Source organism: Sciurus carolinensis, chromosome 6 (assembly GCF_902686445.1).
Source record: "Sciurus carolinensis chromosome 6, mSciCar1.2, whole genome shotgun sequence".
Classification (NCBI taxonomy): Eukaryota; Metazoa; Chordata; class Mammalia; order Rodentia; family Sciuridae; genus Sciurus; species Sciurus carolinensis.
In genome coordinates this window covers 133,944,009-133,959,457 of record NC_062218.1, presented here as the reverse complement: position 1 = coordinate 133,959,457, position 15,449 = coordinate 133,944,009, and the positions used below count along the sequence as shown (strand labels likewise).

The window sequence follows — 15,449 nt, the reverse complement described above, 5'->3', positions numbered from 1 at the left end:
ACTGATTCTGTTTTGCTCATCTCTGAACCAAAGTATTTTAGGGCAAGTTTCCTTTCTTAGCACATACACCTTCCCTTTGGATTGATGACACACGTACCCAGTCTGTAGTAGTGCTGTGTCAATGTCACTATTTCCTGACAAATCAGCAGGACATATATATATCTTCTATCACTGTTTGTCTGATTCACTTCTTTTCATAAATTCAACAATCAAGCAATCTAAAACCCTATTCACTGTTCCTACTTGAAATTTGTTTCTTCCTATTAATTAAGTACTGCTTTGGTATGATCTGAAAACACATTGTTGCCGTCTTCCTGCTGATGCTAGATACAATTTCTATTCATTTTATTACTCAAGTTTTATAATTTGTCCCTGGTCCATTCATTTTTAATCTTATTTTTAAATCCAATTTTTAATAAATACAATGAACAATTACACTTGTTTTCTGAAATGTCTAAAATGCAAAAGGGCATATTAAACTTTAACAATTTTGAATAAACCTTTTTTTGTTGTTGTGTTGGTGCTTCTCTTCTGATCTTTGAAATTTTCTTTTAGAGTCTCTAAACTGTTGGCATAACCACGATGTAAGATCTGAAAGCTTTTTTAACAGACTGATCATCTTGTCACACTCACACTCTTTAAAGAAAAGTTCATGTTGATAGGTTTTTAAAAAGATGACTTGAATAAAACTGGATCACTGATCATTTATCTCCTGGGAGGACAGAGCTAGGGAGGCCACAATGTCTATAATGGCATCAGAAGGCCATGGAAGGACATATCAAACCTAGCTGGGTGATGGGAGGGAGAGCTCAAGGAATGGTTTCTTGAAGGATGGTCTGGAGCTCAGACTTGGAGGACAGAGAGATGAATGAATTAATAAGAGGTGTTTGTTACCCACTGTCTCCCTTTCTTCATTGGGCTTGTAGTTTCTGAGGTTGACCACTAGACTCTCCAAAGGGGCTGGCACCTAACTCCCACTGAACAGCTTGGTTTAGGAGGCAGGTCCAGTATGGGTTCCTGTGATTCTCCAGGTCCTTTTGAAGGCAGCCTGAAGCACTAAAGAAAGAACACTGAGTTTTCTTGGAACATTACAGTCTCTTACAGGAAAGGCCCAGGAAAGGATGACCACAGAGGTCTTCTCTACTGGAAGCCTCCATCTGCATCTGGCAGAATGTATCAGCTGAGACACTGACAATCAGAACATTTCACAGAAAACTGTCTTGATAAATTGGAGGAACTAGCAACACTGGGCCTGCATTCCTTCAGGGCAACAATAAGCACCTGGAGTACCAGTACTGGAGTCTTTCACAAGGCCACCCTTGGACATGTTCTGTTTCAGCAGTGCCATGTTGCCAGCACTGGAGTATGAGGGGCTTTGGACATCTGCTGAAGGAATGCCCAGTAGAGTTCCCAAATCCCACATACCACACAACTCCAGAGGCTCCCAGCCCAGTCTCCTGTGTGAATGGTGGTCTCCAGACCCACAAAGAGCACCTTGGCTAGCTCACAGGAACACCCCTATGCTGGTAATTAGGTAAAGTCATGGGTCGGCAGTTCTGATGTCACCAAGGAGGATGAAAGGTGGGCGAGGATAGATGGAGAAAGGGGTGCTGAGGCCAGCAGCAAGGACCTATGATCTTTATAAAAGGGCAATTCTTTAGTGAATTGGTAATAACGACAGGGGCAAAAGAAAATGTGTGCTTGTGTCACTTGGCCTCTCAGAGGCACTGGAGGAAACAGGCTGAGGCAGAGGCAGAGGATTGGGAGATCTCGCTGACTTTCAGCTGCTAAATCCCACTCAAGGAAGCAGCACATGCCTTGGCAAAGCACCCGGAGGCTCTCGGGCACGGAATCTCAGCAGAGGCCAGTGCCAGTCTTCTTCGGTCGCCCTGGGTCGGCCTCGAAGTCTCCCGACCGACCGCCTAGCCAGAGCGCATCTGCTTTGCTCGAACCCCCAGGCCCCCTCCGGACCTCCCGCCTGCTCCCCACCTCGAGCCCCCCGGCGCCCCGCCCTGTCGGCACCTGCCGCTTCCCCGACCCCTCCTCGCCTCGCTTGCGGGTCATCTCGCACCCCAGGCCTCTCCTGCTCTCGCGCCCCGCGCCTCGCCGCGAGCTGACGTGCTTGTCCGCGGCGGCGCCGAAGCTGGGCCTGTCCCGGGCGCGTCGGTCCCGGGCCCCCGCCGCCGGCACTCCCTCCCCGCCCGGCCTAGCGCGGCGCCCGCAGGCCGGGCCGCCCGCGCGCCTCTCACCCGTGAGGCCTCCGCCCTTGCCGTGGCCCCGGCGCCGCTGCAGCACGAAGAAGGGGTTGGCCCGCTCCGTCACCCACAGCGCGTTGGCCACCAGCACCTCCTCGGGACCCAGCCACATCGCGGGGGCCGCTCGCACCCGGCCCGGGCCCGCGAGGCGGAAGCGCCCGCCGCCGTCGCCGCGCCGGAGCAGAGCGGGCGGGGCGGGGCCCGGGGGAACGGGCCGGGCGGGCGGCGCCCCCTGGTGGGCACCCAGCGCTGACAGGACGCCGGTCCGGGACCCGCCCGCCGCGCGGCTTCTCCCCGCCCAACCTCGCCCGCCCGCCAGCCGCGGGACCCCGCCTCGTCCTGGCTTTGGCCTCGGACCAGTGCCGGCCCGGAATCGGCGGTGTCCTCCTCTTCTCGCCCGAGGCCGCAGCGCTCCAGCCTCGGGGCCTCTCTGGAACCGCCCAGTCTACAGCGCAGGGAGAGGGGATGGCTGTGCAGAGATCAGAACCTCTGGCATCCTTGTGAACACTTGTTCAGAGTTTGGGGAGCAAATGTAAAGAAATAGCTTTCGTTGAGATACTTTTAGCAGATTGTGCGGCCCGATGCGCGTTAATGTTGCAAAAGGTGGTTTGGGAAAGGGTTAGCAGTTTGTAATGATTCTCAGAATTCTAACAGTTGAGCCCAAGATTAATCTTCAAGGTCCAATGGACGGGCTGTCAGGAAGCCCTGAGGCAGGCATATCCTTAGAAATCAGTGCTGTTCCCTCAACCTGACAGATAGACCACTGGATGGTTTTGGGGTCCAGATCAGGGCTAGCCCTGGGAACCGTGGAGGTTTTTGTATAGGCATAGGGTGGCCAGCATCTCCAGCTGGGATTGCAGATCCCTGCTCCCCGAGTGCCCACAGCCGGCAGAATCACTCACAATCCAAACATGAGCTCCTGTTATACCATGAAGCAAATTAACTTGACCACTTGACCACTGTTAACTTCAACACTGAGGGGACCGTGTACCAGGCACTGGGGAGTAAACCTGTATCCTTCAGAGTCAAAGAGGGCTGCTAATTCTGTCAGGGACAACTTTTGTCGAAGCAATTAGGATTCCTGGTCACCTAGCTGGATAAAGGGTAGAGGGCAAGAGGGTGGAGGGAAGGGGGCATTTTAGAATTATCCTGGTAGATGTGAGCTGAATTGGGTCTCTGTCACTGGTATTCAGGGATCTTAGTATGACAGATGTAGGAACACATGATTGACGGAGTAATTCATAGCCTTTTTCTTTTTTCTCTTTTTGGTACCAGGGATTGAACTCAGGGGTACTTAACCACTGAGCCACATCTCCAGTCCTTTTTTAATTTTTTAAATTTTGAGATAGAGTCTTACCAAGTTGTTTAGGACCTCACTAAGTTGCTTAGGCTGACTTTGAACTTGAGGTCCTCCTGCCTCAGCCTCTGGAGCTGCTGGGATTACAGGTGTGCACTGCCACCCCTGCCCCAGTCCACAGATTTTTGAAATGTTGCTTGTGACTCTGAATCAACTTTCAACATGTAGAGACATTGTTATTTATTCAGTAGAATTAAAGTCAGCATACTCTGGAGACACATGCATACCCATATTTATAGCAGCACAATTCACAACAGCCCAGTTGAGGACTAGTCTAAGTGTCCTTGAGTAGATGAATGGATAAAGAAAATGTGGTGTATATACACACAGTGGAGTTTTAATCAGCCATTAAGAAAGAACAAATCATGTTTTTTTGCAGGAAAATAGATGGAATGCTCTAGAGGATTATGTTGAGTGAAATAAATCACACCAGAAAATCAAGGGTTGTATGTTTTCCCGCATAGGTGGAAGCAAGAGGGGAAAAAAGAAACAAACTGGACCTCATGGAAATAGGAGGGAGTCCAGTAGGGTAGATGGAGGAGATTGGGGAAGGGAGGAAAGGGGCATAAAGGGAGGTACCAGGAGATGAAATTGATAAAATTGTGTTTTGTGCATGTAGAAATATGCCACAATGAAATCTACTATTCTGTATAATTTTTATGCACCAAACCAAAAAAAAAAAAAAAAAAAAAAAAAAAGAAAAAAAGAAAAAAGAAAAGTAGAGACTGGTTTTCTTTCTTTTTCTTTTTCTTTTCTTTTCTTTTTTTTTTTTTGCAGTGCTGTGCTGGGGATTGAACCCAGGGCCTATATGCTTGTGAGTCTACAAACTGAGCTGTATCCCCAGCTCTGAGACTGGTTTTCTTAAACTTATAATGTTATTATACTCTGTAGAGAAATCTGTTCTCCAGAATTTAGAAGTACTTGCTACCACTCTGAGAGGAGGTAAAGGGTTGTTTTGTTTCTTCACTGGAGGGGTTAAACTTGAGCATGCACTAGGATCACCTGCATGGCCTACTGAATGCTTTGGAGCCCCACTCTAGAATATCTGCATGTCTAATGAGTTCCTAGTTGATGCTGTACTGCTGACCTAGAGACCACCCTTTGAAATATTCTTTGTAAGAAGGAAAGAACAAATGGTTATTGAACACTTAGTATGTGCTAAGCTTACTCCCCCTCCCCTTTATTTTCTGAGATAAAATTCACATCCCACAAAATTCACCTTTTAAGGTGCACAATTTAGTTGGTTTTTAGTATTTTCACAAGGCTGGGCAACCACTACCACTATCTAATTCCAGAACATATCATTCCAAAGAGAAACCCTACACTCATTAGCAATGAGTTGCTTCCTATGTCTCCCTTCTCTTAGCCCCTGGCAGACACTAATCTGCTTTGCCTGTATGGATTTGCCTATTCTGGACATTCCATATCAATCATACAATATGTGGCCTTCTGTGTCTCGTTTCTTTTACTTACCATAATGTGTTCAAGATTCCTTGATGTTGTGGCATGTGTCAGTGCTTCATTTCTTTCTTAGGACTGAATAATTCCATGGCATGAATTTGCCACATTTTGTTTATTCATTCATCAGTTGATGGACATTTGTTTGAGTTTTTTCCTCCTTTTGGCTATAGCGAATAATGCTGCCATGAACATTTGTGTATAAATTTTGTTCTGTATGTGTTTTAAATTCTCTTGGATATACTATATACTTAAGATGTATTATTGGAACAGGTGTTAAAGATATGTTTGCTGGGTACAGTGGTGCACAAATGTAATCCCAGCAATTTGGGAGGCTGAGGCAGGAGAATCGAGAGTTCAAAGTCAGCCTCAGCAACTTTATGAGGCCCTAAGCAACTCAGGGAGGCTCTAAGTAACTCTGTGAGACCCTGTCTCTAAATAAAATGCAAAAAAGGGCTAGGGATGTGGCTCAGTGATTAGACATCCCTGGGTTCAATCCCCAGTGCCAAAATAAAAACAAAAACAGAACAAAGAAACAAAGATGTTTGATTTTTTGAGTAACCACCAAACTGTTTTCCAAAGCAGAGGTACCATCTTGCACTCCCACCAGCAATGTATGTGAGTTCTAATTTTTCTACATCTCATCACTGTGTTATTGTCCCTTTTATTATATCCAGTTCTAATGACTAATGATGTTGGACATCTTTTCAAGTGCTTGGTTTGTTTTTTTGGGGAGAAATGCCTATTCCTATCTTTTGCCCATTTAAAAATTGGGTTATTTGTTTTGAATTGTAGGAGGTCTTGATATATTCTGGACACTAGAGTGTTAATGGACATATGATGTGAAATTCACTTCTCAAATAACTTTAAATTTGATTCTTATATTAGAGTTGATAAAACTGAAATCTAGGCAGGTGAAATGACTTGCCCAGTTCACACTAGTAATTGGCAGAGATGGTACTGATGTGCAGACCTTTCTGGTTCCAACTCTTTTCTATATATATTGGACACTGGCTGCTTTTGCAATATCCACTTCTCCTTGCTGTGCAGCATAATGATTTTTGTCGTGGGAGCCATTCCTTAGAACTCCCATCTTTTTTCTTTTTTCTTCTTTTTTCCCCTGTGGAGCTGGGGATTGAATCCAGGACCTTGTGCATGCTAGGCAAGTGTTCTACATTGAGTTACATCTCTAGCCTTCAGCTCCTGTCTTGCAGGTGAAGCTGAATGTACTCCTGGGCTGCAGAAGAGGAGCCCATGTTGATTGAGGCAATCAGTACAGCCTATCTCTGGGATTACAGTGGCTGGTTTACAGGGCCCAGGCAATGCCATTCTGGTCTGGGTCACATCAGTGGGGTGCTGATGGAGCTACTGGCGACACACTGAACTTGTACTCGGTAGAGAAATGTACCCTCAAGAATTTGGAAGTCACTTGTATGGCTTACAAAGTTATTTTTGATAGTCTTACTTGAATTGTTCAAAGTACAGTATATTTTAAATTAAAAAAGTAAACTATATGTATTCATTTTATACACTTAAGGTTCAAACTAACAAATAATGCTCTTGTTTATGATTTGAAAACTTTCAAGCAAATTCAGCTTAGAATTTTTCCTTTCCCTAGCAATTACTTTTTTCCAGTGTCAACTTAGTTGCTAATTTTTTGACTTAAAAAATGAAATCATTCACAAACTTTGAGTATGTGATGGAGAATGAAAAACTAGAGTCAGACAGCTTTAATTGACATTGTCAAGACCTCCAGTTATCAGGAATACATTTTTTTACTGCCTTAATCTGTAGTGTGTAGAATATGCATCAATTTCTTGAAGGGGATTCATGTTTTTATAAGAATTTTCATGTAATTATTGCAATTGTGGTCAAATAAGGAACATTTTCTGCTTGAAATATTGATTTAAATGATGTGTGAGATGTTTCATCATTTTCAGGCACTGTGTAATTCTATTGTAACAAACTGGCAGGTATCTTTGTAACTATAAATAGTGCATGCTTGGCCATGTACACTGTAAATAGCCTTTACCAGATGTGTTTGATAAGGACCATAATTAACATCACTTAGTAAATTGTGATAAAGAAAAAAGCCATGATTTATTTGATGTGATTGGCTTGTTTTTATGTGGCACCAAGAATGAAACTGTTTAACAGCTGTAACCAATGGTACTGATCTATCCATTCAATGTTGTCTTTATTATATTTGATTGTGGTTTGATAGTATTGCATTGTCAGTCTAGGAAAGCTAAAGAAACAGTTTGGTTTTAGTTTTGCTTAAGACTGGCCTTATTAATGGACAGCTTTCCTAACAGGCAATTATTAACTTTCATCAGGTGTTTACATCTGTTTCAGGAACATGGCAGTATGTTTACATGTCAGAAGTTTTGTTTAATTCTATGGTATTTCTAAATTGATTTGTTTAAATAAATTCAGCAAATGGAAAAAAAAAAGAATTTGGGAGTACTTGTTACCACAGATGGGGATTTCCTGGAGGAAGCAAAGCTGGCAGATGTGTCCTGCTATCAATGTTTGAGGGTCAAATCACATCATATCTGCCACAGGCTTTAGCTTTTGGAAGCCACTACATTACCATTTTACTTTACCCAGTTTGGGTTGAATTTTCTTTCACCTGCAACCAAGAGTCCTCACTGATATATATTACCACCAACAGTACTCCATGTGGCCAAGAGTTTTTTTCAATAAGCTTTTATTGAAATGGTTATATTAGCAAATTTTGCACATACAGGTATACACTATTGGCATTTAGGTATATACCATACAATTTCACTACTTAATTATAACCATGTGGATCTAAGAGTTGTGCTGCCCAGAACATTTCCAAGGATTGATAAAATCTGATTGTCAAGAAATCAGTTCACATTGTATTTGCAGGTATCTGTGTTCTAGACAAGCTAAATCCCCCACAGTGAACCCCCAAATTAAGCTAATGATCACTTTTGCTTCTTGAATATTTAATGTGTTCTTCCTGATACAAACTATCCAATGGTGAATTAAAAGTCAAGTGCATAGTTTCCCTTTTATCCCTCAAGGTGGAAGATAAGTCATTTGCCATAGTTACATATATCCCAGGCTTCCCCCACCCCAAATTACCTGTGCTATAGTTAGAAAAATAGTTTTGTATGCCATCCTCTGGGATGTTGTGCATAGTTAGCAGGAACCTGGAGTAAGAGGGGCTCTTTGAATGACTCAAATATGAAAGGAGTGACTTAAATATTTTCTGAGTATAAAAGTTACTGAGGGTCAAAACCAATTGTGACATATGTAGTCTAGGATTGGAAGTAGTCCTTCTCTTGTACAGGAACAGGATATTTCTATTAGGCAATGATATTCTCCAAACTTATGTCAATGTATTCTCCTAGCTGGGAGTCTTTTCTTGTGTAGGTAAGCATGCTTGTCTAGTTTTCTTGGACAGAGCCATTGCCACTTTGAAGTCCATCTTGCTTCCCATTCTTGGCTCAAGACACCAGATTCTGGCTTAAGCACCAGCCAAGGGAGCCCCTTCTCCAACTGGGTTAGCAAGACAGGCCTGGGCTGCCAGGAGGATGAAGGGAGACAGTACCCTTTCTGCCTCTCTCCAGGGTTGCATGTAATCATCACAGGCTAGGCCCTGCACAAGGTGCTGGGCTGTGGAACCAGGTCATATCTAGTGACTGGGTCCACAGAACACAGCCAGCAATCAGCAGCCTTCCTATTCTAGGAGGAACTTGCTCACTTGAAGGAAAAGAAATGGCTTGGGATGATATATTCTACCTAGACCCTCCCCACCTTTTAAATAAATATCTTGGTTCAGTATTTCCTAGTCATTAGAAAAGTCCTTTACTATCACACAGTATAAATACACTTGGACTTAATTGTGGAGGAAGGACAATTCCAAAAGCAAATTTGAATTCATGTTATATTGGGCAAATTTTGAAAAAAATAGCTCAGAAAAATCATCTGTAATTCTTGACATTGCTAGTACATGGAAAGAGAGGGTAGAAAAGATGACAGGGATGAGGAACTGATGAAGGCCAAGTCAGTCTTGCCAGGTGACCAACATGCACCTTCCCTGTGCACATGTGCCTACCCCATGAGTGGTGAGTGGACTGGTGAGAAATGAGTTGTTTAAATGTCCCAGGGGATGGAGGGTCCATTGCAGCTGAGAGAAGTGTGCTGATGATGACTTCCTGCTCCCAGCTTTTCCACAGGAGGATGTGTGTGGCTTACAAAAGTGCTCACTGCTGAGCACAGTGACATCCTTGGCTCTGAGGTCTATGACACCTCCAGTTCCAATCCTTCATAACATGTGCATGTGGAGGAGTTAACAGGAGAAGCTCAGAGAACCCAGGGCAGAGGCCTAAGCAACTTCAGCAGCACTGAACCTTTCTGAAGGTTTAATACTCAAGTTGTATGAGATTCAAAGACTTTTTTTTTTTTTTTTTTAACCTTTTGTACTAAAGCTTTTCCCTTCTTCCCCAAGCTTGAGTGAAGAAAACAGAAAAATGGCTGAGGCCTAGGGTGAAGTGAAGGAGGGAAAACCCAGGTGATGGGCCAGGTGGTCCCCAGGGGTCTTCTAGGAATCCTCAGAACCATATCTTGGATGCAAAAGGGTTGTCCTTTCACTGGTTGAAGCTGATGGCTCCCTCCCCCTCCACAGTCACTTTGAACTGGTAGGGTCACAGTTCTGGAAAATGTAGGGAACTGCTTTTATTCCACATCTGCTGGAGGCCCACTCGACCTCTCTTGTTTGAGGTTCAGTTTGCTGGATCACCCGGGACACCCACAAGAAAGAGGAAAACTTCCCAACTCTACGAATGCCTCGGAGGAGGAGTTCCAGGGCTACAGGGGGCCTCCTGAGCCCCCTTCAGCCAGGCTCCAGGAGACTGGTAGAACTTTTCCCAACTCACAGGCTCAGGGGTTCCTTCATAATTTGCTTTCCCTGATGTTTCACAGGATAGTCAGGAAAACAATTACACACAGACAGCAAAATTCAGGCATCTTACCCCCACCAACTTCCTCCTGTCTTTTCTCTGATGTTGCAATGTTTAGAATCCATATGGTGTTTGGCAAGGATCTTAACCACATCCCAGATTATCCTTTCCCCAAAGGACTAACATAATGGTGTATCAAATCTTTGGAATGATGTACCCACAAGGTCAAAATAAAGGATGAAACTCCATGCACCTAACTTGTAACAATTGCCCTTATCAGGATCTGCTGAGGGAAGGCACTTATTTTCAGCTGTGGTGTCAGAACATTCAGCCCTGTGATACTGATCCCTTTCTCTTATCTCCCTATGCTGCCTGAGAATGGGAGCAAAGATTAAATTTAACCACATTAAACTTCTGCTTTGCATGACACTGAAGATGAGAGAGTGAGAGCCAGTCGTTCTGTTTTTCTCAGAGAGGGAAATTACATTCAAGGGTTTTCTAAACTGGTTGCCTTCAGTAGTGCCTTTTGTCCATATTTTAAATGTCAGTGTCCCCAGGGTTTTATCACAAGCCTGGTGCTTGTGTCACTGGGTAATTCCAGCCCATCTGGCTGCCACCATCATCTGAACTGAGTGTACCCTCTAGTGAGGACGTCTGGGTGTGCATGTGTCTAATGTATAAGCTTCTGCATGGGGCAGGGGTGAGGGAAGATGGGGGGCACCTAAGAGATTGTGATTACATGGAGACAATTTTGGTAGGGCTTGGTGGCATGTGTATTTAAAACCTGGCTTCACAGGAATTCTAATGCAGGAGGAGCCACAACTGATCACCATCCCTCAGCAAACCTTTACCTGAGATTAGCTCAGTATCTCCACACCTCCCTCTAGGGACCCTGCCAGCCCCAGACTTAAAGTGACTCAAAAAGGACTCTCCCTGGGTCTAATATCAACCAGGCACTGCGATTGGAAACCTAGGCTTCTACTTCCTCCTATATCTCCCTCCTTTCATTCCTACTTTCAGTTAATCGCAGGTCTGGGGGCTAATTGTGAAAGTCCTTTCCTCTGCCATGACCTTTTAGAGGTAGGCCCCAGTACTCCAGGCCACTCTATTACCCATCTGCCCTCCTTCCCCCAGGCAGCTCATTCATTCCCTTTCCACAGATTGGAGTTTGGACCTCCCCAAGCAAAGACTTGGGGGCCCAGGAAGTGCAACCCCAGCTTCCTGGCCGATGCCTCAGCTCCTCAGCCCTCACCTGGCTCCCACACTCCCTCTTGGCCCTTCTGTTCAGGCCTCTCCAAGGTGGCAGTGCCATCCCCTTCATCTCTGCCCCTCTTTCTCTTCAAGACGCCCTCATTTCACTTGGTCTTTCATCTCATTTGGTTGTTGATCTGCCAGTTTTCTGGAATAATCAAAATTTTACTTATGTTTTGATGCTGGGGACTGAACCCAGGGACTTGTGCATGTTAAGCACAAGCTGTACCATTGAGTTACACCCCCAACCTTCCGAATCTTCATGATCACTGGATCCACCTTAATTCCAAGTATATATGTTAGGCACAGTGAGAATTTAATAAAGGTCTGTGGACCTTTGTAGTTTTACTTTTTTCCTTCTAAATGCTACATTCTTAAAATCAGTGTTTTTGTTTAATAACACCTATGAGCAACAACCACTGGTGAAGGCAACTCCGACTTGAACATGCCTCCTTCCTTTTCTACAGCAGAATCACTGCCCAAGTAAGTAAAAGTTAACAGCAAGAGAACATGTTGATTTTTTTCAGTTAAAACCAGTGTTGTTTAGCATGTGGATCAATGAAAGCACTGGATGTGAGGGGTAATAAAAATAGAAGAAGGGCTTTTAAAGCCCACAGGACATTAGTCAAGTTACTAAAACTCAGCAATCTTATTTTAATATCTTTCCCACTCCATATTTTGGCAGCTGGGACTATTGTGGCATAAGGGAAGCTGTCAAGTGCAGCTTTAGCTACAGGGTTACACCAGTGTTCAGAGAAGTGCCACATGGATGTTCCTCCTGGTCAGGCCTGAAAACCACCAGAGGAACTAGAAGATGGAGCAAAGCAGTAAGGAGATGAAGCCTACCTTCGAAAGAAAAACTCACAAAACCTTATGAGGAGTTTTAATTGCATGACAGTGGATCTTGTCTCCCTGAAAGGGGAGCAGAGGTGGGGCCCTAACTAGAGACTTCAAACCTGGCCTTCCACATCAGCCCCCTCTCCCCTAACGCTGAAATAGGAGGAAAGGAGGGCTTTGAGAAGTTCCTCCCTTAGGATAGTAAAGATTCCCAAACTTATGCCTTTGCATTTTTACTATCATAACCTGATTCCCAGCTGATGATGCTCTGGCTGCTCCTACTCCACGTGCATCATGTGGCACATGCCAGTGTTTCTGCTCTGCTTGGGGATTGGGGTGGAGATGGTACAGGAGGAAGAGGCTGGCAACAGGCCTAGCTCAGAATAGTCCATTGGAGGTATGGAGGGTTTGTGGTGTAAAAAGTTCACTCTTTGGCTCTTTCCCTTTTTCAAACAGGTATCCCCACCACCACCAGAGAAAATGAGAAATTATCACATTTCCTGACTAATAACCACCACTGGTGGTAAGACTTGCAGCAACCAAGATACTCACCTGTCACAGAAGCTGCTCTCTGCTTCCTGAGCTGCTCAGAGGCAGAGGTGCTAGCTGACAAATCTGGCACAGCAAGCAGAAACAGCAGTCTTGGCTCCCTGTCAGGGTCCCCGGAGTGGCTCAGCAAGGAGTCCTGGCAGCACAGCTGCTGGAAGGGAGACTGTTATCTGGGATAAAAAAAATGCCATTCTCTATTCCCAAAGTACATGTCCTTGATGAAGAAGTCAGTGTCCCTCCTGACAAAGACAGGCCATTCTATAGCTGAGCCAGAAGGTGGCCTGGATTTTCAGTAAAAGGGTGTCAAGCTGGGATCTGGAGCACCATTCTGAGTAAATTTCCTTGTAAGAAATACTTCCTTGGCTATTCTATAGCAAACATGTGCTCCAGATTTCTCAGAAATTCAAATATTTAATCAATGGATTTTAGAGGACACAATTTAAAACATTTCTTCTCAAGCAATTTCATTCCTTTTTAGTAAAGAAACTCTTCTGAGTAGAGTTTAGCACACATGCCTTTGTAAGATGTCACAGATCAGAAGAAAATGCTATGTCAGGATCTGAGATGTGATTTTGGGAAAACAAGGTCATGGTACAGACAACATGGCAATACTCAGAACGAAGTTATCTTATCTGTCCAGTGAGCCAAACCAAACACAAATTCAGGTGCACTTCTGGAGCTCTGGCAGACTGAGACACGTTCTCACTGAGAGTCCAATGAGGCAAACCTGTCTTCTGAAAGACACTCTCTTGAAACTGTTTATCAAAAATATTTTTATAGTACAAAGACTATAAAAAGGAAAACAAACAAAAGCCCTTGGTAAACAGTAAAAAGCAAAAGCAGTTTAGACCTTTAAGATCTGCCCTGTTCCAGCCTCAAATTATTAAAACAAAATGTTTCTGCTCACCCTGCTGTGGCATTCTTAAAAACTGTCACCATTCTGATTCTCTGAAGTTCTCTTTTGTTTCAGGTACACCTGGGTCTTGAGTGCCTTAGTGACATGTTACAAGAAAGATGCTGTTAAAAAGAAGCCACATGTGCAAAGATGGCAAGTGTTCATTTCGAACTTACGTTCTACATGACAGCCACTATAAATAACAGGGTGGGGATTTGTGTGTCTGCTTGGTTTGTGGTCAAATGCAAGGAATCTGGAAGTGAAAGGTGCCATTCTCATAACAAGAATCTGAATCCTTTACACCTTCTACACAGCTCATATGAATAAGCAGCAGCAGACTGAACTATGGCGTGACCTTTTGCAAAAAAGGACTTGTAGATTTGTTTTATAAATTTGCTCATCTTGGTTCCGTGCTGGGATTACTTATAGGATACAAGTTTCTCATTGTGTTAACTTGATGTCATCCTGGGTGTGTGGGAACGGCATATGTGTTCATGATGCCCACCATGCTGGCTGCCACATCCTTTTCTGTAGGCCTGCCTGCCGATGCTCCAGTGCCTTCCTCATGCTGGCTCCGAAGCTGGAGGAAAGGTTTGTGCTGGACCAATGAAGACTGAAGAAAAGTCCTCATCTGGGATCTAGCAGCAGGAAGGTGGTTTGATCTTCTTAATAAAACATTCAAAATTGTTCAGATGTTGCAAACACTGGCTGTGCCTCCAAGGTCAGTGTGCCCAAGAGGACTGCTAGACTCTCTGGTGCTATCTCCCCACACCCACACACACCTCAGGGTTGGCAGGTAAACAAGTCCACAGGCTGTGGAGACTAGGGGGCCTTCAATGTTTAGTAGCTACATAAACGCTTGTCACCTTACGTCATGCTCAACACAGATGCTGGAAAATGCCCAAGCAGATGACTGACTGTCACCACCACGCAGAGACCCTGTCCCCATGGCCTGCATCTGCCGAGGCTGAGCTCTGTTGGGAAATGGGTTGGTCAGAGTTTCAGAAGAGGTACAAAACACAAGGCTTTCTCAGTTCCCTACAGAAAGAGGCCCTTTAACAGGAAAACAGGACAAAATAGAGCATGTCAAGGAGCTGTGACTCGTGCTCTGCATCGGTAGGAAGCTTCACTTGCAGGCTTTAGTATGTATTGTAAGTGAGGATCACAAAAAGTATTTTTAAAAAACCCCAATGCCACCCCAACACAGAATAGCATGTGATTATTCAGGGACATGTTTGCAATGCAACCTTAACCCCTGACCCCTGCCTCTTCTCTGGAAATGGCCAGGCCTATTGGGTGCCTATGTTCAGTGGCCAACTTTGGGCAGGCATTCAGTACCACGAGGCTCACCTGGGCAATAATGCTGTTCTCAAAGCCTCACTTTGGGGGAACTTTGCAATTTAACCCTGAACCCCAAACTGTGCTTGGAATCATTCTTCCAAAATGGACACTGAGAAGAATACAAAATAAGAAAGGTGATCATAAAGCAAATCACAAAAGAAGTGACCCCTAATAGCCCATTTTTTAAAAATCAGGTTTTGTTCTCATCATACATGTCCAAAGAAGGTTCAATTGTGGAGAATTCGCTTTCATACACCAGGCTCCGAGGGGACAAGGAATTTCGGTGAAAGAAGTGACCACCTAAAAAAGGAACAATAAAAATAGACTTAGTACAGGTCATCAGCCTCCATTTCTCACACAGCTTACAAGGAAAGAATGTGGATCATCTTTGAAATACCTAATTTTCTCAAATGTCTCCTTCATATTGGCCTCTTACTATTACAGAAAGGAAAAGAATGCATGTATTCTTCAATGTACAGCACTTCATATAACTTCATTTTTTGTGGTGTTGGGATTGAACCCAGGGCCTTGAGTTTACTAAACAAGTGCTCTACCACTGAGACACATCCCCA

General features: G+C 44.3%; 1 protein-coding gene across 1 annotated transcript in view; it reads right to left on the bottom strand.

Moving 5' to 3' along the window:
• The window catches only part of Tbc1d9b (TBC1 domain family member 9B), a 57,039-nt gene extending 54,589 nt beyond the window's left edge, over positions 1 to 2,450 (bottom strand). The window contains 1 exon segment of the mRNA XM_047555344.1: positions 2,250 to 2,450. Within this exon segment, the coding sequence (XP_047411300.1) occupies positions 2,250 to 2,367 (118 nt within the window). The 5' untranslated portion in view covers positions 2,368 to 2,450.
• Positions 2,451 to 15,449: the final 12,999 nt, after the last annotated feature.